At 40.6% G+C, this 26453-nt stretch overlaps 1 protein-coding gene across 3 annotated transcripts in view; it reads right to left on the bottom strand.

The window, feature by feature from the left end:
* RSRC1 (arginine and serine rich coiled-coil 1) overlaps nucleotides 1–26453 on the bottom strand; it is a 365671-nt gene that overhangs the window by 165303 nt on the left and 173915 nt on the right. For all 3 annotated transcript variants that reach the window (XM_039488069.1, XM_039488067.1, XM_039488068.1), the window contains one exon: nucleotides 3541–3592. In XM_039488069.1, the coding sequence (XP_039344003.1) occupies nucleotides 3541–3592 (52 nt within the window). The remainder of the gene's footprint in view (nucleotides 1–3540; nucleotides 3593–26453) is intronic.

Genomic DNA, 26453 nt, shown 5'->3' on the forward strand with positions numbered 1-26453 from the left:
TAAAAAGTTCTCATTTTGCTTTAAACCAAAAAAATGAATGAATGAAAAAGTCATTAGCCTTTCTCCACACCCTTCTCACAACAATGTTGTCAACTTCATTCTTAATTGACCAAGTACAAACAACAGAGCAGGATTTTATAGTTTTATAGGTTTTTATGATTTTCCATTTTCAGCATTAAAATATGGACAGGAAAAGGGATTTTCCCTACATTTCAAATTTTAAGATAAACAAATACATTAAACCTCTCTCAAGTCATCCATAAGCAATTTGCACCTCCAATTTAAACTTCAGTGTCCAGCTGTGAATTTTTAAAATTATAAAGTGTCACAACCATTTTAAATGTCTCTTGAAATCCACAGGACCCAGGTCATGATGATATACAACTCATGGTATTGTTAATACATTTTCAAGGTGTTAAATTAAAAAATGAGGTGTGACAGCTGTGAGTAGTATAAACAAATTGCACTTTTTGAGGTCTGTGCTGTCACATCTATTTTATAATTATATGCTTCAAAGACATATTAAAAGATATGGAGAATAATGCATACATTTGAAACTATGAAATATAAGATGCTAGTTGCATTATTGAAAAATGTGAATATTTGCTGGAAATATCAAAAGTAGTACTTCCCTTTAGGAAAAAAGCACCCCAAAAGGAAGAAGAAAAAAGACTGATTACTTGTAAAGTATATTTTACAATTAAATCTATGAAACAGATAAGAGAATACAAATTAAAATTGAAGACCTGAAATTATTGCACAGCATGCATACTTACTGATAACATTTGTAAGAAATTCTGAAAGTTCTCCTATTTTTGTGCACTAAAAACAACAAAAAGTTGTATATAGAAAAAAACAACAAGTGTAAGGTCTAAGGACTAAGTAGGACTGCAGTAAAATTGCAAATATGATTACATATGAATCTTCTAGCCCTTTTTGAGTACACTACACAAATGCTGAAGCAATCAAGGAAAACACCTCTGAACAACATTCAATTCATTGAAATTATTAAACAAATGCCAATGAAAATATTCACCAACACTCTTCTGCAATATAAAACAAGATCTTAGGCAAAAAATTTCCAAACTAGCCTCTGGCTCTGGATACCCAACTTCAGACACCTAGTACTTATTTTATAGAAGTACAGTTGCAGGTGAGCAGCATGTCTGACAGTCAGAACACAGGTATTGAGTTGGGCACCGAAAAATTGGGGAACCTAAATCCAGTTGCCACTTTGAAAATTTGATCTTATGCTTTTAACAAAAGTATATACTTGTGCTAAAAACAAAATGGAACACAAAACAAATATTTCAAAGCAGAGTAATTTGTGCATACTTACTAAGGTTTACATATTTCTTCTATTTTATTTGCATCTGTACTACAAAATCATTGATATCTTTTGTTGATTTAATGGAAATAAGATATCTTATTAAATCTAGCTATAGTTGCATTGTTTATAATTATGCTAGAGAGCAGCTTACAAAGCTTCACCGAGAACTCTTAATTTTCAGGTTGCAACACCATAACTGGACCCCTTATACTGTTCACCACCTGAATTTATACCCAAGTAAAATGGGTTCTTACCCATAGATGTAGTATTTAAAATATTCACTAATTAACAATTTAATATTCTCTAAGGTGTGTGTTCTAATTGTTTCACACATGTCCAAAGTCCTGCATGTCCATGAGGATACTGAAATGGAATTGCCTGAGTCAGAGCACTGGGGTACTGTACAGAAACAGTCTCAGGACTGTTCATGCACTTTTCTGTGCTATTATTGACTAGGAAGGACTGATCTGCATAATGACTGTATAGTCTTTACAAGCGTAGAGCCATCACACAACCCCCAGTGCTCTGACTACTACCCTCAGGAATTCCCATCCACAGAACTAACCAATCAACTGCTGACACCTCTTGCCTTTGTCATCCCTCCTAATCCAAGACAGTAAGTACAATTTTAATTCTTAGTAGAGGTAGCCATGTTGATTTTTGAACAGAAGAAATATACGGCCATATTTGCCAAGCATAAAAGGGCAAAACCAGTAGGCAAAAGTAACATTTCCCAGGTATTAAAATAGCATTGAGAAATGCATCCCCACAGTCTCAGAAGCAGCAGGGGGTTCCTGTCTTTTTCCCCCTCACAAGAGCCAGCTTCTTGTGGTCGGGATGGAGAGGTAGGTGTGTAGCTGGGGAGTCAGGAGCTCTGTAGAAGCCCATTGTCTTCTGAGCAACAGGAGGAGGACATATAAGCCCCTTTTCAATGGTCTGGGAGCCATTACGTGCTGGATCAGCAGCAGCTCTGAGTTGGTTGGAGGAACACATTCTGAGGTCAGCGGATGCCCTCTTATATGTTCATTGGTCAGAGAGGGGCCACGTGAATGGATCAGTGTGCAGCTAGGGGGAAACCATCTGGAGATTCAGTAAAGGGATAGGACAAAGTTTAGGAGTCGAGTCAGGGTAACTATAATTGGCATGAGATGCCACAGCAGAGGGTTTGGCAGGGGAGCTGCAAGGATTTCACAGGTGGACAAGGCCATGAGAGGGGTAAATTGACAAGTGGCTAAATTATGGGAGTCAGAAATGTTGGTGACTGCCCATCGCAAAATTGTATAACCAGCACCAGAGTTATTCAAGGAAGAATAATACACCTTTCTAACGGAATGGTTAACAATCTGGGAATCTGGCAGGGCTGGGGCAAAGTCAGCCACGCTAACTGCTGGTGCCTCTGATGGCAGGTGTCCAACACAGATACTCATTCAATAGGGGTATAGTTCCCTGATAAGCCAGAACTGGAAGCGGACTTGGGGGGAGGGCATCCTCCAAAGCAGCTGGAGAACTTGGTACACCTAATGTTTGGTACAGTGAGGAGACAACCCCTTTTCCTCAGCCCCTTAACCCTCATACATGAGAAGGGCTGTAGGAGTTACTGTAATAGGACCAGGTGTGGAGGGATGACAGCAGTCCTCCACCACATTCAACAGATTGCACTGTACAAGTTATTGCCAGATAGCTCACAGATCAGTTAATAAAGCTGTGGCTTAAACAAACCTCATTCCTTGTGTCTTATCTTTCTTCTTGCATGCCTGGGACAATGTGATACTGCAGAAAGTAAGAGAACCTTTAACAGGGCACAGAAATGTAGTAGGCCAAGAATCTGCACCTCTTTAAAGAAGGTTTTTACAGAATCCCCCACCACACACACTTTTTTTGCAACTCATAAAACAAACAAAAACCAGAACCATGACAGCAAAAACATTTGAAATTCACATGCTAGTTCTTCTGCAGCAGATAAATACCACACACTTATTTCCATGTCCCAGAACAATTTAGACGCTGTCGACGATAGTATACAAATGAGAACAGCCACATTGTGTTGGTCTAATTAGAAATGTAAGTGGGAGAAGGGTGGGGAAAAGATTCAATGTTTGCCAAAGTGAGGGGGTCAAAATCAGCTGGGACACAGGTTTCAATTTAGTGACATTATAAACAATGCAGTAGAATTATTACTTTCTATTACATATTTATGTAGTATCACTTACCAGCCGCTTCAAGAACCAACTGCAATCTAGCTTTGGCCTGTTCAGCAAGAGACTGAAAAGAAAGATAAGATTTACAATAAACTGTAGTATCATTAAAACAACTCTTTGTATACATTTGCACGTTATGTATTATTTCATATACAAACACACACTAAATTTAAGATTGGTAGAAACCATTACACACCACTTAATTTACTCCTGTACTTACATTCCCAATAGCGGATTATTGTCATTGCATCAACAATTCCCATAATCTTAATGGTAATGTGGAAGCTAAAAATCAGTTCTGAGCTAAATTCTCAATATCTGGGTGAGAGTATGAAAATGTGGTAGGACAGAACCAAAGAAGTTATTCATAGCCCTGGTCTACACACAGCCCCTAATTCGAACTAGGGTACGCGAATTCAGCTACGTGAATAACGTAGCTGAATTCGAACTACCCTAGTTCGAATAACTTACCCGTCCAGACGCCGCGGAAGCGAACTCCACGGCTCCAAGGTCGACTCCGGCAACTCCTCCTGCCACGGTGGAGTACCGGAGTTCGAACTAGCGCTTCCGGGGTTCGAACTATCGCGTCTAGATCAGACGCGATAGTTCGAACTCCGAGAAGTCGAACTCGTCGCGTCGACCCGGACGGTAAGTATAGACGTGGCCTTAGAAAAGACTGAGCTAATGAGTCTAAATACTGAGGTGCTCATGTATCACTCCTTTTCAACCTCCCAGACCCAAATTCACCCGTTCTGTGTGGCAACTCTAGTGCCTGGTTACATGAGAAAGTAGCATTAGGACACAATGAAAAATGTACTTTAATATGACTGGTATGGCTTGTGGTTAGATACCCCATTTTGTCAAGTATCAGGGAGTAGCCAAGTTAGTCTGTATCCGCAAAAACAACAAGGAGTCCGGTGGCACCTTAAAGACTAACAGATCTATTTGGGCATAAACTTTCGTGGGTAAAAAACCTCACTGTGTGTCTGTTCTGTTTAGTTCCTCTCCATAGGCCTTCTTTCATATCAAAGGGGCCAAATGTCCTTCCGTTGCCAGTGGCAACCACTCTGCTAATCATTCCAGGGGACCTAATAATTTTATTGTGTCCCATGTACTTGCTACCCCTCTAATTTTGGTGCCACCCGCAATTCTGATCACAGTTCAATTTACACAAAAGACACATTTATCATTAAGCTGTTACCCAAGGTTCAGAAGGTGCTCTTTTTCTATAGCATGTCAAAAAGCCTCTGGAAACATTGAGAGATTCCTAGTCTAGACTATAATAGTAAGAAGTGTCATGGCTTGAAAATGCACACACGATTCAAAAGGAATTCAAAGGGACAGATCTAGCTCCATGGACCACCAATGGATTAAGTCATCCACCCCATCTCTCTGTCTCTGTAGGACTGTCCCCTACAATATGTTATTGTTTTGGCCAGTCTAAGTTTGCAAGTTCAGGCTGCATGATTCCAATAGCTGTCTATGAAAGCTATTCCAAGGATAAGTACCTCTATTAAGATTTTTCTGATGCTCAGCCTAAGTTTGCCCTTTCTTGGTTTCTTCCTTATTAGTCATGCAGATTTTGTGGAGGGTAATATGTCACAGATTTTGTTTTGTCTGACCCCTACTAACCATACTCTGTGGGGTAGGGATGGCAGTCCTGAGCACAGAAATTGCTTTGCTTTTTAAAAAATGGTTTTCAACCCCTTTTTAAAATGCTGTAGCAATTCCTGGTTCAGAAGGTAGTCCCAACTGCATTACTCTCAGATAACAGAAGAATCTTTGCAACCAACAGTGTCAGTGACATCACAGAATAGTGGCGTCTAATCTTCAGAAAACCAAAAGCAGCATGGGACTTCAAAAGGTAAAAAATAAAGAAAACTGATTTCTGTGATAAATGCCCCCCTACACACACACAAAATCTAGTTCATCGGGGCATTACGTTCAGATTCAAATAGTTTTCATTTTATCTTTTCAATTCACCTTTTGTCACCACATTAGGCCTTCTGGTATGTAATGGTAAAGAACAGTTTCTCTTCTACTACAATAATGTAAAGGCTGGATCTTATTAAGCATACAGCATTTTTCAATAACATTGCATTAATGAGTAAGATCAAAAATACGTGAAATAAGTAAAGGCTCAGATAAGAAAAGACCGTCATGTCTTACAATATGATATATCCAATATTGTTAGGGTGTAACTTTGCAATTTGTTTCCACAAACCTAAAATGGCCATGGTAATTACAGTACAAAATTTAAAGTTTGTACTACTATAGTAATGTTATTGTTGACCTTTAGTCTCGCTAGCAACAAAAAAAAAATTAGGATTTATGATAATAGCTATCTTTTCAATTTTCCTCTCACAATGTACATTACAGTAATTATTACAAAAAATTCAGGATAAACACATCGCCAGCCGAGGAAAGAAAGGAAAAGGATTTTTTTTCCTCCCCAAATAAATTTGCACAACTGGCTAAGTCCCAAAATGGGGGGATGTGGTTTTCACAATTTAAGGTTAGGTAAAAATAACTGCCAAAAGAGGACACCTTTCATGTACTTTGGTATAGCACAGCCTGGGTTCATGTGAGATACACTTTTGCTCTTCTGTACTACACTGTTATGTGTTAATGTACTAGATATATTTGGGTATGTCTACACTACGGGATTATTCCGATTTTACATAAACCGGTTTAGTAAAACAGATTGTATAAAATCGAGTGCACGCGGCCACACTAAGAACATTAAATCGGTGGTGTGCGTCCACGGTCCGAGGCTAGCATCGATTTCTGGAGCATTGCACTGTGGGTAGCTATTCCGTAGCTATCCCATAGTTCCCGCAGTCTCCCCCGCCCCTTGGAATTCTGGGTTGAGATCCCAGTGCCCGATGGGGCAAAAATCATTGTCGCGGGTGGTTCTGGGTAAATGTCGTCAGTCATTCCTTCCTCTGGGAAAGCAACGGCAGACAATCATTTTGCGCCCTTTTTCCCTGGATTGCCCTGGCAGACGCCATAGCATGGCAACCATGGAGCCTGTTTTGCCTCTTGTCACTGTCACCGTATATGTACTAGATGCCGCTGACAGAGGCGATTCAGCAGCGTTACACAGCAGCATTCATTTGCTTTTGCATGATAGCAGAGATGGTTATCAGCCGTTCTGTACCATCTACCATGCCATTTTTAATTTGGCAATGAGATGACGGTTACCAGTCCTTTTGTGCTGTACCATCTGCTGCTGTCATAGGTGCCCCGGCTGAGATCGGCCAGGGGCGCAAAAGACAAAAATGGGAATGACTCCCCAAGTCAATCCCTCCTTTATGGTATCTAAAAATAGAATCAGTCCTGCCTAGAATATGGGGCAAGTGTACTAGAGAACCGGTGTATCAGAGAACCAGAGAGCACAGCCGCTCCGTGTCAGATCCTGCAGAAATGATGAGCTGTATGCCATTCACAAGGGGTGCCCCTGCAACAACCCCATCTGTTGATTCCCTCCTCCCCCAGCCTTCCTGGGCTACTGTTGCAGTGTCCCCCATTTGTGTGATGAAGTAATAAAGAATGCAGGAATAAGAAACAGTGACTTGTTAGTGAGATAAAATGAGGGGAACACAGCCTCCAGCTGCTTTGATAGTCCAGACAGGACATTAAGCAGTGTGGGGGAGAGGAGCCCAGCATCCCGCTGCTATGATAGTCCAGGCAGAACAGAATCTTTTCTTTACACATGAAAGGCGGGGGCTGATGGAGTTCAGCCCCCTGTTGCTATGATGAAGATGGTTACCAGCCATTCTGTACCATCTACTGGGAATGATCAGGAGTTTTTTACCCAGGAGCCCGCAGCCGACCTCACCGGAGGCCAGCCAGGAGCACTCACGGGCTGATGATGAGGACGGATACCAGTCCTTTTGTATTGCACCATCTGCCACAAGGCTGATGACGATGATGGATATCAGCCATATTGTACCATCAGCCACCCATGAGGGGGGGCGAGGATGCTGCCATTGACTGCTGCAGCATCGCGTCTATCAGCAGCATTCAGTAAACATAGGGTGACATTTAAAAGAGTCAAGAGAGGATTTTTTCCCCTTTTACTTCTGGGGGTGGGTGAGGGGGGTAAATTGACGAGCTATGCCCTGAACCACCGCGGACAATGTGTTTGACACTACAGGCATTGGGAGCTCACCCAAGAATGCAAATGCTTTTCGGAGACTGCAGGAACTGTGGGATAGCTTGAGTCCTCAGTCCCCCCTCCCTTCCTCCATGAGCGTCCATTTGATTCTTTGGCTTTCCGTTACGTTTGTCACGCAGCAGCGTGCTGAGTCCCTGCTGTGGCCTCTGTCTGGAGATTTTTTAAAAATGCTTTGGAATTTCATCTTCTGTAACGGAGCTCTGATAGAACAGATTTGCCTGCCCATACACCGATCACATCCGTACGGTCCATGCTGCAGCTCTTTTTGGATTTTGATTTCGGACTGCATCGCCACCCGTGCTGATCGGAGCTCCACTCTGGGCAAACAGGAAATGATATTCAAAAGTTCGCGGGGCTTTTCCTGTCTACCTGGCCACTGCATCTGAGTTCTGACTGCTGTCCAGAGCGGTCAGTGGTGCACTGTGGGATACCGCCCAGAGGCCAATACCATCGATTTGCAGCCACACTAACCCTAATCCGATATGGTAATACTGATATTAGCGCTACTCCTCTCGTTGGGGAGGAGTACAGAAACCGGTTTAAAGAGCCCTTTATATCGATATAAAGGGCCTCTTAGTGTGGACGGGTGTGGCGTTAAATCGGTTTAACGCTCCTAAAACCGGTTTAAACGCGTAGTGTAGACCAGGCCTTTGTATCTTCACCCAAATGGGCTATTGAAGAGTTTGTACAGCATCATAATTAGGGGAGACTTTCCTATTTCCAACACCTATTGTATTAAACCAAATTCATATAATCAGAAATGTGGGACTGGAAGGGCCTTCAAGAGGTCATCTAGGTCAGCCCCCTGCACCAAGGCAGGATTCAGTATTATCTAGACCATCCCTGATAGGTTTTTGTCTAACCTGTTCTTAAAAACCTCTAATGATCGAGATTCCACAGCCTCCCTAGGTAATTTGTTCCAGTGCTTAACTACCACGAAGGTTAGGAAGCTTTTCCTAATGTCTAACATAAATCCCCCTTGCTGCAATTTAAGCTTATTACTTCTTGTCCTGTCCTCAGTGGTTAAGGAGAACAATTCATCACCATTCTCTTTATAACAACCTTTTACATACTTGAAGACAGTTATGTCCCCGATCACCCTTCTCTTCTCCAGGCTAAACAAATCCAATTTTTTCAACCTCTCCTCCTAGGTGATGTTTTCTAGACCTTTAATAATTTTTGTTGCTCTTCTCTGGATTTTCTCCAATTTGTCCACATCTTTCCTGAAGTATGATGCCCAGAACTGGACACAATACTCCAGTTGAGGCCTTTTCAGTACTGAGTAAAGCGAAAGAATTACTGGTCATGTGTTGTTTACAACGCTCCTGCTAATATATCCCAGAATGATATTCACTTTCTTTGCAACAGTATTACATTGTTGACTCCTATTCAGTTTGTGATCCACTAGCATCCCAAAATCCTTGACTGCCTTAGAAGGACTATTGCAGTAATTTCCCATTTTGTGTTTGTGCAATTGATTATTCCTTCCTAAGTGTAATACTTTGCATTTGTCCTTCTTGATAATTTTGATTACTAATCCTGTCCTCCAAAGCTCTTGCAAAACCCCTCCCAGCTTGGTATCGTCTTTCCCTCCTCACTGAGTGCTGGGCCTATCCTGTTCTTCATCTTCTTCTTACTTCTAATTTATTTGTAAAATGTTTTCTTCATACTAATGGTACATCCATTATCTACAGCAAGGAGAGGTGCCACTATCTGGAGTCACAGTGTCTCCATAGGTCTTTTCACGTACTGATTGGTGTGAATGACCATCTCACCAAGCTTTGATGGCCATACAAGAACATCCACTGCCTCCACCAAACAGCCAGCAACAAAGGAGGCTACCACTACACCTTCCCACTGCAGCCTCTCCATTAAGACTCAAGGACTCCAAAAATGATTTCCACCCATGTCAGCCACTCTCCCCAAACACTGCTCATGCAACAGAACTGGTTGGATATATTTTTTGTGAGTTAGGAGAGATCACTATGCAATAGGAACCTGTTACCTGCCAGCCACCCCGAATTACTTCACTTCTATCAGGGCCAGAAAAGTTCCACTCAGGTCTCGATGCCTCAAATAAAGGGATCTGCTCACTTTGGCACCAGTTTGTATAGTACCACAGTCTGAAGCAGGAAACTTCATTGATTGATAGTGCCAACTTTAGCACCAGCCTCTTCCCCCACAGCACTAAGTGGAACGCCTTGGGTGAGCTGAAAGTTGAACATAATCATTGCAGCATCATACCACAAGAATGCAGGAGCACAATAATGGAGCAAGGCATGTGGTGGTGAAGTCCACTGCACTGTTGCAGTGTCCATGTGTAGCAATGATAGCTCTCAAGGTTCAATATCAGATTCCCACACTGGTTCATATGGGTGGCTAACTTGTCCCTCCCACAATTTCCCACCATCTTTTGTTGCCAGATTTTTTGTAGGCATTATGGCAGAGTTGAGTCTTGGGAAAGGATTCAAAGGAGAAGAGGTTAGTAGCCTTACAGATAAGTTCACAATGACAGCCCATGTGTAAGGAATGGCATGGAACAAAGTGTTAAGACACTTGTGGGCAAAGCAGGCAGTTGAGACTATCATTGTTTGCAGAGTTGAGGGGCAGGAAGAAAGCAATACAAGACAAGAAGTGTATAAACAGGAAAGGAAAAAGTTGTAAAGGCAGTTAAAGTTGATCAACTCAACCATCATAGACTAATGGGGTTTGGTCCACAAGATCCTCAGTCTTTCTAAGCAAGAGTTAGTGATATTGCTATCATAGGTAGCTAATGTCAGTATGGTTCGCATGAACATGGATACTTTTAATGCTGCAGGTCTCCCTGATGTCAAGGCACAGATGTTTAGAAAAAGTGGGGAAGCTGCAAAAGGTATACCAAGTGTTTCCCCTTTTCACAGCTACCTGGGCTTTCTGTCCCTTATGCCAAGATATATTTTCCATGTTTTATTTCAATAGTCTTGTCAATTTAAACATGATCGTGAGTGTCATCTTTCAAGTGTGTCCATAATAGAAATGTTATATAACTTGATGATATTTTTCAATATATTTATCACAACATTTAAGTCTTACAAATCATGCCTATATATATCAACTAAGGATTAAAAAAAGAACAGTGATTTTAATTTGAAAATATTTCATTATAGTTCTAACATAGAATATTCCTATCTGAATGTAACTCATCTATCAGCATAGAATACTTTAATGTCCCACTTCTTAGGTTATGATACTTTGACAGAAACTACCTTCAGTTAGTTTAATATGCCGGATATACTGGTAATTCCTCCAAAGACATATATAAACAGCCATAGTCTGTTTACCATCATTAGTAAAACAAGTATCCTACATGAAGAATTTTTGTGAAGACCATATGGAAAGTTATGTTTATACATGTACTAATTAACTTCTCCTTCCTGCTTTGTTTAATTTTTTTTTTAAATAATCACCAAACACTGAAAAAGGCCATTATTCAAGATGCTTTGGTTTTCTTCTCCAGAATTTTAATGGAATTTATCATCTTCTATTGGCCTTTGAGTACTAGTCAATGGAGCAATTTATTGTCTTTTGTATCAATAATCCACCAATTCAGGTTCCTGAATTTCATGTTTGTTGACCCTCTCAAAGAATTCAAATAGAATGGTGAGGCATGATTTCCCTTTACAAAAGCCATGTTTACTCTTCCCCAACATACTGTATTCATCTATGTGTCTGATAATTTTGTTCTTGACTATAGTTTCAACCAATTTGCCTGGTACTGAAGTTAGGCTTAACACCTGTAATTCCCAGAATGGACTCTGGAGCCTTTTTCAGAAACCAGTGTCACATCAGCTATCCGCTAGTCATCTGGTACAGAGACTGATTTATGCAATAGGTTACATACCACAGTTATGTAGGCAATTTCATATTTGAGTTCCTTCAGAACTCTTGGGTGAATACCATCTACTCCTTGTCCTGGTCCTCTATTGATACCTCAGTCCGGGGCAGTTCCTCAGATTTTTCACCTAGAAAGAATGGCTGAGGTGTGGGAATCCCTTTTACATCCTCTGCAGTGAATACCAATGCAAAGAATTCACTTAGCTTCTCTGCAATGGCCTTGTCTTGCTTTGGAATATAATTTAAAATACCACATTATACTGAAGAGTCAATGACAGTAAGGCACATAGTATTCCTTATAAATTTGATTTTTCTCAGCTGTAAACTTGTCACATATCAGAAATGTTATACATGAAGCACCAAGAAAATATGACAAACTCTCTCACAAAATTGCCCAAAGCATGTCTTATTACACTTTTGAACATGTCATGAATAGACTGAGAAACCATGTTGCTTCATCTGCTTTTAAATGTTTTATACTGGTGATTCTTAGTGATTTCGGGAAACTATCAGATGCTCAGATGAAGAACTCAGTTGCACATGGCAGCAAGAGTTCAACTACGCTTTCTCTTCTTTCACACCGTGCAACTCAGAGGCAAAAGATAGGAAAGCAAACAAGAAACAGTCAACAGTCAGGATCCCAGCTGCCCTACTGGAGCAGTCAGAAAGGTAAGAGAATATGCTTCACACTCCTACATCTCCATGATCCATTGGTTCAGCTCAGTAGGTCGGAAGTATCAGTATATTCAAAACTGTGGTTTACAACTACTATTAAACATTTTATGTAGATACATCTGTTATTTACAAAAAAACTATGGTTAGCATGTTAAATATATACTGACAACAGTGTGTTATTGAAATATTGAAACTAATACAGATGATATCAAGTAAATTTGAGAATTAGACCTTCCGATTTTACGCTTAAAATATTAGAGTAAGAAAGTAAAATAGGAGAATTTGCTGACATCTCATATGTATTCTTCACAGGAATTTGCAGGGGAGAATTAGTCCTGGGGACACTGTTGTGGTAGTGAGAGACCACAGTGAAGGTATAAATTGGTCAGGTGAACACTGAGTAGGAGAAGAAGCTGACTAGTCAAAAGGAGAGATTACATGCATTAAACTGCTACTTTTTTATTTTAGAGAAGGGATGTAATTTAGAGATTAGAATATTAGACTGGAAATTAAAAGTTATTAGTTCCATTCTTGTCATTAATTTGCCATATGACCATTTGGGTAACTTCTCTGAGGTTGAGAAGAACTATCTGTATAAAGAAGATAACACTTAACCACCTCACAGGGGTGTTAGGAGGCTTAATAAGTAACTACGAAAATAAATGAATTGTGGTATTTGAGTCCCCTGGCCCTTTTATAAACTTGGACCCAAACATCCAGACACACGAGAGGACTTTTGCTGCTTTTTAGCTGGTTCTCAAAGCTCTGCAGCACAGACACATGCAGAGCACCAACAGGACTATGAAGCTATTATTGAAAGACAGTATTTAAACACAAATTACAGCTAGCTTATATTGTATTTCTTCCATGATGGGATAAGCATCATGGATAAACACGACAACTGAACAGTACTTCATTAAAAGTTTTATCTTCTAGATTAAATTGTTAGTAGCCCAATGTACCTACAATAGATTATGATATTAAAGTACACACAATGTTGTTATGAGACACGGACTGGTATTTATAGTTTTAAAAGTTATATTATTCTTCATGGTTTTTAGACAAGGCTCAAACTAGAAAATAAACGAGGATGCTCTCTCAAGTCATGCTCCAATCACTTAGTTTGTAAACATTTTGGAGCAGACAGAGATTGTGTGTACAGTGCCTAGCACAACGTGGTCCTGGTCCATGACTGGGGATCCTGGGCACAACAATAATTCAAATAATTATGATGTCTCAATGAGATGCCACTCAGATTATGAAGACCTTCACAATAAAGCCTTCTTTCCTGAGAATTTTAATCAAACTATGTTAATTATTACCTCCAATAAGATGAAGTTTCACATTTTACAGAACTATTGTTTCAGAATATCTGTAGACTCAGGCCAATTTATCAGAACTGGCTTACATATGGTTCATATTTCAAAGGTTAATCTCTGCAACCACAAAGTCTACAGAGACTTTACTCCCCCCCCCCACCCTTTATTTATTTTTTAAATGAATGCTTAGGTTCCAGAAAAGCTTAGATTAAGGGAACTGTACTGGTTCACTGAGCTGCTGCAAACCAGCCCAATTCACTCTTCGTTTTTTAATGCCCATTTAGAATCTTGTAACTTTACTTCCTTTCTAGTTTTGTCATCTATCTTTTAGCAAACATCTATTGCTTTCCTTAGACAGCTAAAGGAAGTATGGCTGTGTTGCATTTACCTCTGTATACTAGCACCACCAGCAATATGGACAGAGCTCAGTTTCTGAAATTCTTCATTAACTTTTGCTTCCTCTGACTCAATCTCTGGCTGTACAGCAGCAACAAAAATATTGCATGATCCTATTCATTAACTGTGGTGATTAGCTTTTAATTGGCTGTTTTGAATCATTTCTTTTCTCAGCTTTCACATGACAAGACCTGGCATGAAAAAAGCACTTTTCATTTGACTCTCTCTGAGCATTTTACAGAGTTAAATATATCCACTTTACAGACCAGGAAAACAAAGAACAGAAAGATTAAGTGATTAGCCTGGGTTACAGAATGAGTCAGCAAAGTTTAAAAGAGAATCCAGGTTTCTTGACTCCTCTGAGCTAATTGTTCAACAATGTTCCTAGGGTGTTAATAAAACACAGAACTATTCCCCGCTTTACAACATTAAATGACAAATAATTTAACAGCCTAAAATATTTGAACAGGTGTCTTATTGCAATTATAAAATGGAGAAACATCAAATTTAAAAGTTTTATTTAAAAAAAAATCCTGTTATATCCTTGAATATACCCTCCTATCATAAAATGTTTGTTCATAGTGCATTCATAATAAAAAGATATCACTAGAATTGCAAGAAAATGTTTGATTATATTTATTCTTTTTTCTAATGTTAAACACTTTTAAAAAGCAAATACAGTAGAACCTCAGAGTTACAAACACCTCGGGAACGAAGGCTGGTCTTAACTCTGAAATGTTCGTAACTCTGAACAAAACATTATGGTTGTTCTTTCAAAAGTTTACAGCTGAACGTTGACTTAATACAGCTTTGAAACTTTACTATGCAGAAGAAAAATGCTGCTTTTAACCATCTTAGGGTACATCTACAGCACAAAATTGTTTTGAAATTATTCTATTCGAATTTTCAGAAGCGATTTTATACATTCGGTCTTGCGTGTCCCCACTAAAGTGTGTGAATTCGGCGAGTGCGTCCACAGTACCGAGGCTAGCATCGAATGTTGGAGCGGTGCACTGTGGGTAGCTATTCACAGTTCTCACAGTCCCCGCCGCCCACTGGAATTCTGTGTTAAGCTCCCAGTGCATGATGGGGCAAAAATATTCTCACGGGTGTTTCTGGGTGTGTGTCGTCAGTCGCTCCTCCCTCCAAGAAAGCTATGGCAGACAATGGTTTTGCGCCTTTTTGGCGTGCAGACACCATACTGCTTTCAGCAGACGGTGCAGTATGGTGCACCGCTTCTCCACTTGTTGAGGTGGAGTACAGAAATCAGATTAAAGGGCTCTTTAAATTGAAAAAAACAGTTTGGTCGTGTGGATGGAATCAGTTTTATTTCATATTAACTAGGCTAATTCTGAAATAACCACGTACTGTAGACCAGGCCCTAGTTTAAATGAAAGAAGCACAGTTTCCTTACCTTGTCAAATCTTTTTTTTACATTTCCCTTTATTTTTTTAGTAGTTTACATTTAACACAGTACTGTACCATATCTGCTTTTTTTTTTGGTCTCTGCTGCTGCCTGATTGCATACTTCCAGTTCCAAATGGGGCTTGTGATTGATTGCTCAGTTCGTTACTCTGAGATTCTACTGTACTACAGGTTCCTAAATTGCTTTTGAACTGCACAGCCCCATTTTGCACTAGATCAGTGGCCCTTTCCTAAAAATTGTACTAATTAAAATAGCACTGAAGATAGTACCTCTCAACTTCGAATTTGATACTTTTATTGTTTTAAAAAAAATACTAGAAAGTATCTAGTATTAGAAGTGAGTTATGAGCTTATGGTCAGCTACAAGACATTGTGCCAAAGGACAGCCTGTGCCCAACAAGTAATTTTAATTTAAAAAGGGAAAGAGCTGTTTGTTTTAGAGCATCATCATCCTTTCAACATGGCTTCAACTGAAGCCAAGACTCAGCCTAAATTTTTCATTAGAATCATTGTATCAGGCTCTCTCCAAATTAGCTACTTCAATTAAAAAAATAAGCTAGAACAGAGGCGGGCAAACTTTTTGGCCTGAGGGCCGCATTGGGTTTTGTAAATTGTATGGAGGGGCGGTTAGGGGAGGGGGTCGTGGCCCAGCCCCCAACTCCTATCTGCCCCCCCCGGGACTCCTGCCCCATCCAACCCCCGTTCCTGGCCCCTCGCCCCATCCAACCCCCATTCCCTGACTGCCCCCGCCCCATCCAACCACCCCTTCTCCCTGTCCCCTGACTGCCCCTGCCGCCCCATCCAACCCACCCCCTTCCTGACTGTCTCCCCAGGACTCCTGCCCCCATTCAACCCTGTTTCCCAGACTGCCCCGACCCCTATCCACACCCCCAACCCCAGACTACCACCCCAAACTCTCCTGCCCTCTATCCAACCCCCCTTGCTCTCTGCCCCCTTACTGCGCTGTCTGGAGCACCGGTGGCTGGCGCTACAGCCATGCCGCCTGGCTGGAGCTGGGCCAATGCCACCGCCACCACCATGCAGCTCAGAGCACCGGGTCAGGCCGGGCTCTGCAGCTGTACTGCCCCAGGAGCACACAGCCCCGCTGCCCAGAGCACTGCGCTGGTGGTGGGGCGAGCTGAGGCTGCGGGAGAGGAGCCAGGGGCTAGCCTCCCGGGCCAGGAGCTCAGGGGCTGGGCAGGATGGTCCCACAGGCCGGATGTGGCCCGCAGGCCGTAGTTTGCCCACCCCTGAGCTAGAATCAACCTCGCTGCCCGTGAGGCACTGTATAAAACAATGACTGAGATAATGGCATTAAATGTAAGAAGTGTTTCAAGAAATCCAAAGCAGAAGGAGTGAGAGAAGAATAGGAGGACTGTGAAGGGAATCCAGAAGGTCTCAATACCACCCTCCCAAAAACTCAAAGTTCAGTATGAAAGCTCCATATAAAGGCATAATGTATTAATATTTTAAAATAATGCACTTGGCTCTTGTCTTTAATAGTAACATTACAATGAGGTCCAAATAGTGACAATATTGCTGAAAATTATCTTAATCTGAATTGCAACATTATATCTCCACATTTGATAAGGAAATCTATGTAGTTAATGTAAAAAACTCACAGAATTTTGCTATCAGATGCATGTGGTAATACTGGACTCAATCAGCTTCTTGATATTTATCATTAATGATGTTGGTTAGCAATAGGGTGACCAGATGGCCCAATTTTATAGGGACAGTCCCAATTTTTGGGTCTTTTTCTTATATAGACTCCTATTACCCCATCCTCGTCCCGATTTTTCACATTTGCTGTCTGGTCACCCTAGTTAGCTATAGTCTAATTACATGGGTTTTTCTCACCTGTGCAAATCTTTAAAAACAAGCCTAACATTTTTTTTGTAGAAGACTAAAATAATGTATTATGTGATCAATCTGCATATATTTAACGATAGTTTGTTTTATCTTTGTATTTATCAAATACAAAGATAGCTTTAAGAATGGCTTTCTCCCTGTCTCATAACAGATGAGTGAAAGGCCCTAAGTGCCATGTCCTTCATGGCAAACATGACTGATAGCACACACTGCACACGTTAATTAAAATGTTTTCCTTATACTTGCAAAGGCTCTAGGATATAAAATTTCTCACAAAGTTACTGCAGGCTTAAGACATCTTACACAGAAACATTTCGTGATAACACCAAAATGTCTTCCAGGCACACTAACAGGCCTCTACAATATTAAACACCTATGCTATAGACCTGCTCTAAAATGATGTAAAAAAAACTTTTCTTTACTCCAGTCATGTGACTTTTTTAGACTGTCTAATTAGATTCATATATATTTAAACTTTACATAGCTCTCCCTTAAAAACAAACCACACCGGTCATATTATCACTGATGGTCTAGTACATTATTCCCTACACTTCAGGGCAGTAGTTACCACAAATCTGTACTTTAAAGCCCATGAAGCTCAGCTACTGTAGCTGCTGATCTTGCCACCTGGCAGAAGTGCCACTTACTCGCTGTTTAGATTTCTCCTGGTGGAGAGGAACTCAGCAAAATGTCAGTTTAAAAACAAAAGCCTGAATTAACCAGTTAATACGTGTATTCCTGATCTACTGTAGTTAAGGAAAACCCACATGTGAAGTTGGTGCCCAAGCAAATCCATCCTCCTGGATTAATTCCAGCTGATGAACTAACTGTATGGTTAAACATTTTGCCAGAGATTAGGTCATTAGTCATTTCTCTAGAATTTCACATCTGGAGATGAGGTTCAGGCTTAAGAAAGAAGGAGGCAGAAAAAGTTCAGCAAGGAAGGAAGGGGGTGGGGAAGAGGGAGAGAGAAGGATGCAGGGCTAATAAGAGTTTGAGGATATGACTGGGACATTCAACATGACTGGGGAACTTTTCCCTGTATCACTTGAACTGTTGGAAAGTCAGAGAAACCCAATGCAAAGATGGCTCAAGGCAATGTAGGGCAAATTAAGTTTGGAAGAGCTATCTTAAAAAACAAGAGCCCTGCTCAGGAGAGTTAAGCATGCATCAACAGTTGCAGTGACTGCTTCAGTCTGATTGTAATAAAAGCCCTGTTCAGCTTCTCAAGCAGGTGGTTCTGCATCTATGTATTCCTCTCAAACCTGCCTTCTCCTCAGAGTACAATACAGGGAATATGCACAAGTGCCAACACATCATGGAGTTTAGGGCTGATGAACTGTATTAAGCCAACTGAAGAAGTATGCGATTAATGAAACTCCAATAACTGCACTCTCTTTACTTCAAAATCTTAAAATTCAGTTGCTACACAGACAAACATTAGCTAATATAAAACCTAATATCTATTCCTAAGTAAGGAAGATATATGCCCATACCTCTGATTTTCGAGTTACTTACTGAACAATGATGGTCACTATGGGAAAGTTGTTTACTTGAAGTAGACAAAAATTATTTTTGACACATTTTCCTTGTAACTGAGGAAAAGTGACTTCCTCATTCATGGACATTGCCTGAAACATGAATCCCACTCAGCCTACTTTGGATTAACCTAGATAGAGCTCTCACATATCTTAAACATCTGAGGAAAACTGCAGCTAAAGTGAGGATGCATAATAACCATCTACGCAAACTGGCCTCTGTTACTCTGCAACACAATGAGTATGGGTCCATTTGTCTCACACCAAGTTGGTTGATACACAACTACACTCAACCATGTGCATCATAACTGGGATAGCTCGACCTACAACAGTACCTAAGTTCTCTGTGTTAAGCAACATCACTCCTCCATACATCTGTCATGACTATGCTACAGCCAGAATGGCTAAGATCAGGGCAAACCCAAGCCTACCACTATACAGAGACCTTTTTAACCACTCAAAAATGCTCTTGTCATTGAGGTTCAATGACATCTGTTGTGGGCCCACTTGCCCTGCCCAGATTTCTCTGTGATGTCAATTTGCCACACTGCTCATGAAGTCCTTCTGAACCGTTTTGAACAAGACAGGGTCAATGTGCAGTCAACCTTCACACCTGGGGCCAACAAGAGGATCCCACATGCAGTTGTGGCAACATCATATATCAGACGTTGGACAAAAACATCATACATCACTTACTACTGCCCTCTGACCAGATTTGATGGTGGTCTAAGGGCTCTGAACTTCACTGATGAGGCTACCACAAACTCGCTTGGCAGCTCCACATCTGGTAAGAAGACAACTGTTTCCACAAGTGTTAGTCTGTATACACAAAAGGAACGAGGAATCTGGTGGCACCTTAAAGACTAACAGATTTATTTGGGCATAAAACATTATATCTCTGAATTTGATAAAGAAATCTATGTAGTTCATGTAAAAAAACTCACAGAATTTTGCTATCAGATGCATGTGGTAATATATTTCAACAATAAAAACTTCATAAACAGACTTCGAAGAGAAACTGCTGAGCTACAATTCATTTGCAAACTTAACACCATCAATTTGGGCTTGAATAGGGACTGGGAATGGCTGGCTCACTACAAAATCAATTTTCCCTCTCTTGGTATTGACACCACCTCATCAATTATTGGGAGTGGACTACATCCACCCTGACTAAATTGGCCTTCAACATTGGTTCTCCACTTGTAAAGTAACTCCCTTCTCTTTATGTGCCAATATATACTTATGCCTGTATCTGTAATTTTCACTCCATGCATCTGAAGAAGTGGGTTTTTTACCCACGAAAGCTTATGCCCAAATAAATCTGTTAGTCTTTAAGGTGCCACTGGACTCCTCATTGTTTTTTTAGAGAATCATAAAACACTTAGATCATCATATGATAGAGTCTAACCAACATTCTTTTTGCAAGGGAAAATCATGCTTCATTAGTTTATTGGAATTCTTTGAATGTGTTGATAAAAGAGTGGATAAAGGCAAACCAGTTAATTTATTTGGACTTTCAAAAGGCCTTTAGCAAAGTCCTTTATAAGAGGCTACTAAAGAAACTAAGGCCTGGTCTACACTTGGGAGGGATGGGGGGGGGAGGAGATCGACCTAAGATACGCAACTTCAGCTACGAGAATAGCATAGCTGAAGTCGACGTATTTTAGATCAACTTAGAATCACTTACTTTGCGTCCTTGCGATGCAGGATCGACAGCCGCTGCTCCCCCGTCGACTTTGCTTCCGCCCCTCGCTGAGCTGGAGTTCAGCAGTCGACGGGAGAGCGATCAGGGATCAATTTATCATCTCTACACTACACACGATAAATCAATCCCCGATAGATAGATCGCTACTCGCCGATCCGGCGGGTAGTGTAGATGTACCCTAAGTAGTTATGATGCAAAAAGCAAAGTAGTGGCACAGATAAGAAATGGATTAAAAAACAACTTGAACAACAAAAATGATCTGTTTTTCTCATGGAAAATGTAAATAGGAAGGTGCCACAGATTCTGTGCTAGGATTAGTATTCAATACATTTATTAATAATCTAGAAAATGACTAAGCAGTGATGTGGCCAAACTTGGAGATAACGAAGTTATTTAGGTTACAGAAAACTGAATGACTTCATAAGGAACCTAACCAAGCCGTATGAACGGACATGATGGCAAATTAAATTCAATGCTAACAAACACAAATACTAACATTGGATAGAATGATTTGAAGTACTCATATGCCATTCATTTATATTAGAACCCAGTAGCGCAGTGGTGGGCAACCTGCGGCCCACCAGGGTAATCCACTGGCAGGCCGCGAGACAGTTTGCACAGCCGCCCACAGCTCCCAGGGGCCGCGGTTCACCATTCCTGGCCAATGGGAGCTGCGGAAGCCGCTTCCTGCAGCGCCCATTGGCCGGGAACAGCGAACTGTGGCCCCTGGAAGCTGCGGGCGGCCACAGAAATGTAAACCAACTGTCTCGTAGCCCATCAGAGGATTACCTTAAACGGGCCACATGTGGCCCGCAGGCTGCTCATCACTGCAGTAGGGTATCAACTCAGGACAAAGACCTGGGCATCACTGTGGACAGCTCAATGAAGACCTCTGCTCAATGTGCAACAGTAATCAAAAAAGCAAAGAAAATGTGAGGAAGCATAAAGCAACAGAATGGAGAATATTATGGAATGACATGAAGAGTAATATGGAACATGTCATCACTTCATTAAATAAATCAATGGAATGCCCTCAACTGAAATACTGTTTCCAGTTCTGGTTAATACATCTCAAAATGATAAAGCAGAGACAGAGGGTATAACATTCTGTACCCCAAAGCAACACCCTGGCACCCCCATATTTACCATGGTGATATGATTATATGTTTTATACGAAGTATGTCATGTAAGGTATCAATGAAAAAGTTATGATTTGCTGAATATGATTACCCTATGTATGTATATGCATGTATCATTTTGTATCTAAAGTTATGAACATTGACTATGTACCAGTATTTCAAATGTGTTTGCTCCTGGGGTGACACCCACAAGGTAGTTTACATCCAGTCTAGCCAGCACATTGTGGATGAACCATTCAAGGTAATGGCCCATTAAGAAACACAATATGCCATGGAAGAAGCTTATCCCCACCTGATGGTTTTTCCTGTGTACGTTCTAGCCAGTATATGGGTAATGGCCCCTCCTATGACTCATCGAAGCATGCAAGGGTATGTGACCAGCTCCTGTGACACAAGACTCCATCTGGTACCTGTACTTTTCCACTAACTGTGCTGGGGACTTAGCTTGGAACAATGAAGTCCCCTCCTCATGGAAGAAGCTATAAAAGGGGGATGTAACATCATCAATTGGCCTCACTCCCACTACAACTCAACATCTATAAAGATGTCTGAAAAACAAAAGACTTGGACTGGGGAGGTGGTCCCAAGCGGGAAAGAGGGAATCCCAGCATGTGGGAGGAAGGTTTAGACACTGCTTGATTTACATTTTTCACTTAAAACAGTGTGTTTGAAGTGCAAAGGGAAATCTGCTCAGGAACAGAGGCTGGTACATTGTCTTCGCCACATCAAGGGAGAGGCAGACTGGGTAATAACTTACACTGGTCAGGCTTCTGACCAGGGCAAGACGGTACAGCCCTGGGGTCCTAGGCTGGGGACCTGGGGGGCCTTGGCTGAAGCCTCTCTATTGTTGATTCATGAGTGGCTGGCGAAAGTATTCATGTAACTCAGCTGGGTGTGTCCCTGACTGTAAATGTTTGTGTGAGTGCAAGATCTGGAGGGGTTTGTAGCTTGACAAATAATCAGTGTGCGAGGGAGCTCGGGCTGGTAAGACAGAGAGCTAAACAGTACCCCAGTTCCAGGTTGCACCGCGGGGAACCTGTCACAGAGGGTGTTTCTAAAACAGGGGACTAGAATGATTAGAGGTATGGAAAAACTGTCAGAAAATGTACTGAAAAATTCACTTTAGAGAAGACATGATAAAAATACAGAAAATAATGAAAGGTTAAAAAAGGACACAGCATGAACATCTATTCACCGTCTCATGCTTGAAGAGCATGGGGATACTCAACAAAACTGAAAAGATGGTAAATAAATTCAAAGCTGACAAAGGAAATTCTTTTTCACATAGTATACTGGAACTCATCACCACAAGATATCATAAAGGCCAAAAACTGAGCAGGATTTAAAAAGTGGATTAGATATTTTTATGGATAACAACAATATCCATATTTACAATAATAGTAAATGCTAACAATAAAAACAAATGGATATAAACTGTCAAGCTTTGGAGCCAACCTCCAATTATTAGGGATTAAGAGCAGGTAGATTTTCCCTCACCTACCTGCTGCAGTTTCTCCCTCTGAAATACCTGATACTAGCCACAGTCAGAGAAAGGAGACTAGCTAGACAGGTCTGATCCTATATGGCTGTTCTGATGTTAAGAGTAGATATCAAAAGGAAAAAACTGAATTTGTTGAAAACTGTGGATCTCAAATTTATGCAGTGGACATGGTAATGATTAAGCACTATTTCTGCATATAAGTAAGACTTTTCAGACTAATTCCCCTGCCCAAAACTATCCTCCTATTAAATACAGTAGGGAAATAAGGACTAATTTTTACAGATTGTCACACTAATATACCAGGTGTATGAAAAATGTTCAAGGGCTAACAATGAAAGATAAAACACCACATTCTAAATCTACTGTGCAGTCTGTTTAGAATGAGCCTTACATACATTCCTGTTCCTATAACAGGATAGCTTACGGCATGAGGAACCGCAAAAAAATTTGAGTAGGTAGCATCATCCTGTCCATTGGCAATAAGATTATCTTTATAATCATACAGGAACACAATGGAGAGCTGAAGATTAATCCTAAGCAAAGAGCATCCTTCTACCTGTGATAAAAATCAGTATGTCCGGCTTTAGATGATAAATATCTCCATCTGACAGAATATTCCAAAACTGATAGCTTGGCATTGAGGTTATTCATGCTTCTTTAAGTAAACAGTTTTGTAAGTAATAAACAGGTTATAGCACCATTTCTTAAAAGAATTGTAAACGATTTCATGGAGTCTCCCATAAATACATATTTACTATATACTAATGCAGATTACTGAAATATCTTATATCACTGTATAGAGGGAGCATAACAATAATTTTTGTATCCCTATCCCCAATCTACTACCACTGTGTGACGCAGAGGAATTAAAAATTGCAGAAAAATCCTGTGAGGAACAGAAAGGTAGCTTCATCTGCTCATCATACACACAGGTGCCTGTAACACAGATATAGAAAAAAAACCAGCATGACCAATGCAGCCAAATAAAAAAAAAGGACAAAGAAGAGCCAAGTCAAAAGAGCTAGGAAAACCATGTTCCTTCTCCAGCATGAACTGAAGTCTGCCTAAAAAATGAGATTAATTAATGCTTGATCCTGAGCCTATGAGAATGGCCATGGGTTGCACGCTTCACAGTGGCACACATCCCACTAAGGGGACAGTTGGGTTGTAATTACTTGTAGGAGGAGGGCCTCACAACCAAAAATAGAAGAAGAGCATCTAGGCACCCAAGCAAAGGATCTGAAAGACACCCTGTTTAACTATACAGATCCATGACCTCTGTTGATTTTCATGGCCCCCACTACTCCATTAGTTGCTCGTCTTTCAAAATAGGCAGGGACTACCCAGGGAAGGAATAATGTGGCCTAATGATTACAGTTCAGAGTCCAGAAGGAAAAAAAAACAGTGTTAGCATATAAATACCAACATATAACTATCCAAATGAAAAACAGCCTTATGAAATGTTAGAAAAGTCAATCTGTTAAGTAATATAATTCCTGAATTTAAAAAGAACAAGAAAGTAATGCCTGCAAGCTGCATGGAAACTTTTAAAAACACCATAATAGAAGCTCAAACTATATGTATACCCCAAATATAAAAAACAGTAAGAGGACCAAAAAAATGCCACCATAGCTAAACAGAGTAAAAGAGGCAGTTACAGAAAAAAAGACATATTTTAAAAATTAGAAGTCAAATCCTACCAAGGAATACAGAAAGGGACATAAACACTGGCAAGTCAAATGTAAAAATACAATTAGGAAGGCCCAAAAAGAATTTGAAGAGCAACTAGCAAAACACACAAAAACAACAAAAAATGTAAGTACATTAGAAGCAGGAAGTCTGCCAAACAATCAGTGGGGACATGGGATGACTAAAGTTCCAAAGCAGCACTCAAGGAAGACAAGGCCATTGCAGAGAAGCTAAATGAATTCTTTACATTGGTCTTCACTGAGGAGGATGAGAGAGAGACTCCCACACCTGAGCCATTCTTTCTAGGTGACAATTCTAAGGAACCATCCCAGACTGAAATGTCAATAAAGGAGCTTTTGGAACAAGTTGATTAATTAAATAGTAATAAATCACAAGGACCAGAAGGCATTCACCCAAGAGTTCTGAAGGAACTTAAATATGAAATTGTATACATAACTGTGGTATGTAACCGATCACCTAAATCGGCCTCTGTATCAGATGACTGGAGGATAGCTAATGTGACGCTTCTTTTTAAAAAAAGTCTCCAAGGGCAGTCACAGGTCAGTAAGCCAAATTTCAGTACCAGGCAAATTGGGTGAAACTATAGTCAAGAACAGAATTATAGGACACATATAAGGACACAATATGTTGGGGAAGAGTCAACACAGCTTTTGTAAAGGGAAATCATGCCTCACCAGTCTATTCAAATTCTTTGAGAGGGTCAACAAACATGTGGATCAAGGTGATCCAGTGGATATAGTGACTTGCACTTTCAGAAAGCCTTTGACAAGGTCTCTCACCAAAAGCTCATAAGCAAAGTACGGAATCATGGGATAAGAGGGAAAGTCCTCTCATGGATCAGTAACTGGTTAAAAGATAGGAAACAAAGGGTAGAAATAAATGGCCAGTTTTTACAATGGAGAGAGGTAAATAGCGGAGTTTCCCATAGATATGTACTGGGACCAGTGCTGTTCAACATGTTCATAAATGATGTGGAAAAACGAGTAAACAGCGAGATGGCAAAGTCTGCAGACAACACTAAGTTACTCAAGACAGTTAAGCCCAAAGTAGTCTACAAAGAGCTAAAAGGGATCTCACAAAACTGGATGACTGGGCAACAAAATGGCAGTTGAAATTTAATGTTGATAAATGCAAAGTTATGCACATTGGAAAACATAATCCAACTATACGCAGAAAATGATGGGGTCTCTTGAGTGATAACAGCTAATTTAAAGATCTTGGTAGTCATTGGGCTTAGTTTGCTGAAAACAATGTACAGCAGCAGTAAAAAAGCTAAGAAAGTTAGGAAGCATTAGGAAAGGGACAGATAGATAATAAGACAGAAAATATAATGACACTACATAAAATCCATGGTATGCCCACACCTTGAATTCTATGTGCCGTTCCGGTTGACCCATCTAAATACACACACACACACACACACACACACACACACACACACACACACACACACACACACACACACACACACACACACACCAGAAAGTACAAAAAAGGGGCAAAAAAAGTGATTAGGGGTATGGAACAGTTTCCAAATAAGAAGAGATTAAAAAGACTGAGACTGTTCAGCTTGGAAAAGAGATGATTAAGAG

This window comes from Mauremys reevesii, linkage group 9, assembly GCF_016161935.1.
Source record: "Mauremys reevesii isolate NIE-2019 linkage group 9, ASM1616193v1, whole genome shotgun sequence".
NCBI lineage: Eukaryota > Metazoa > Chordata > Testudines > Geoemydidae > Mauremys > Mauremys reevesii.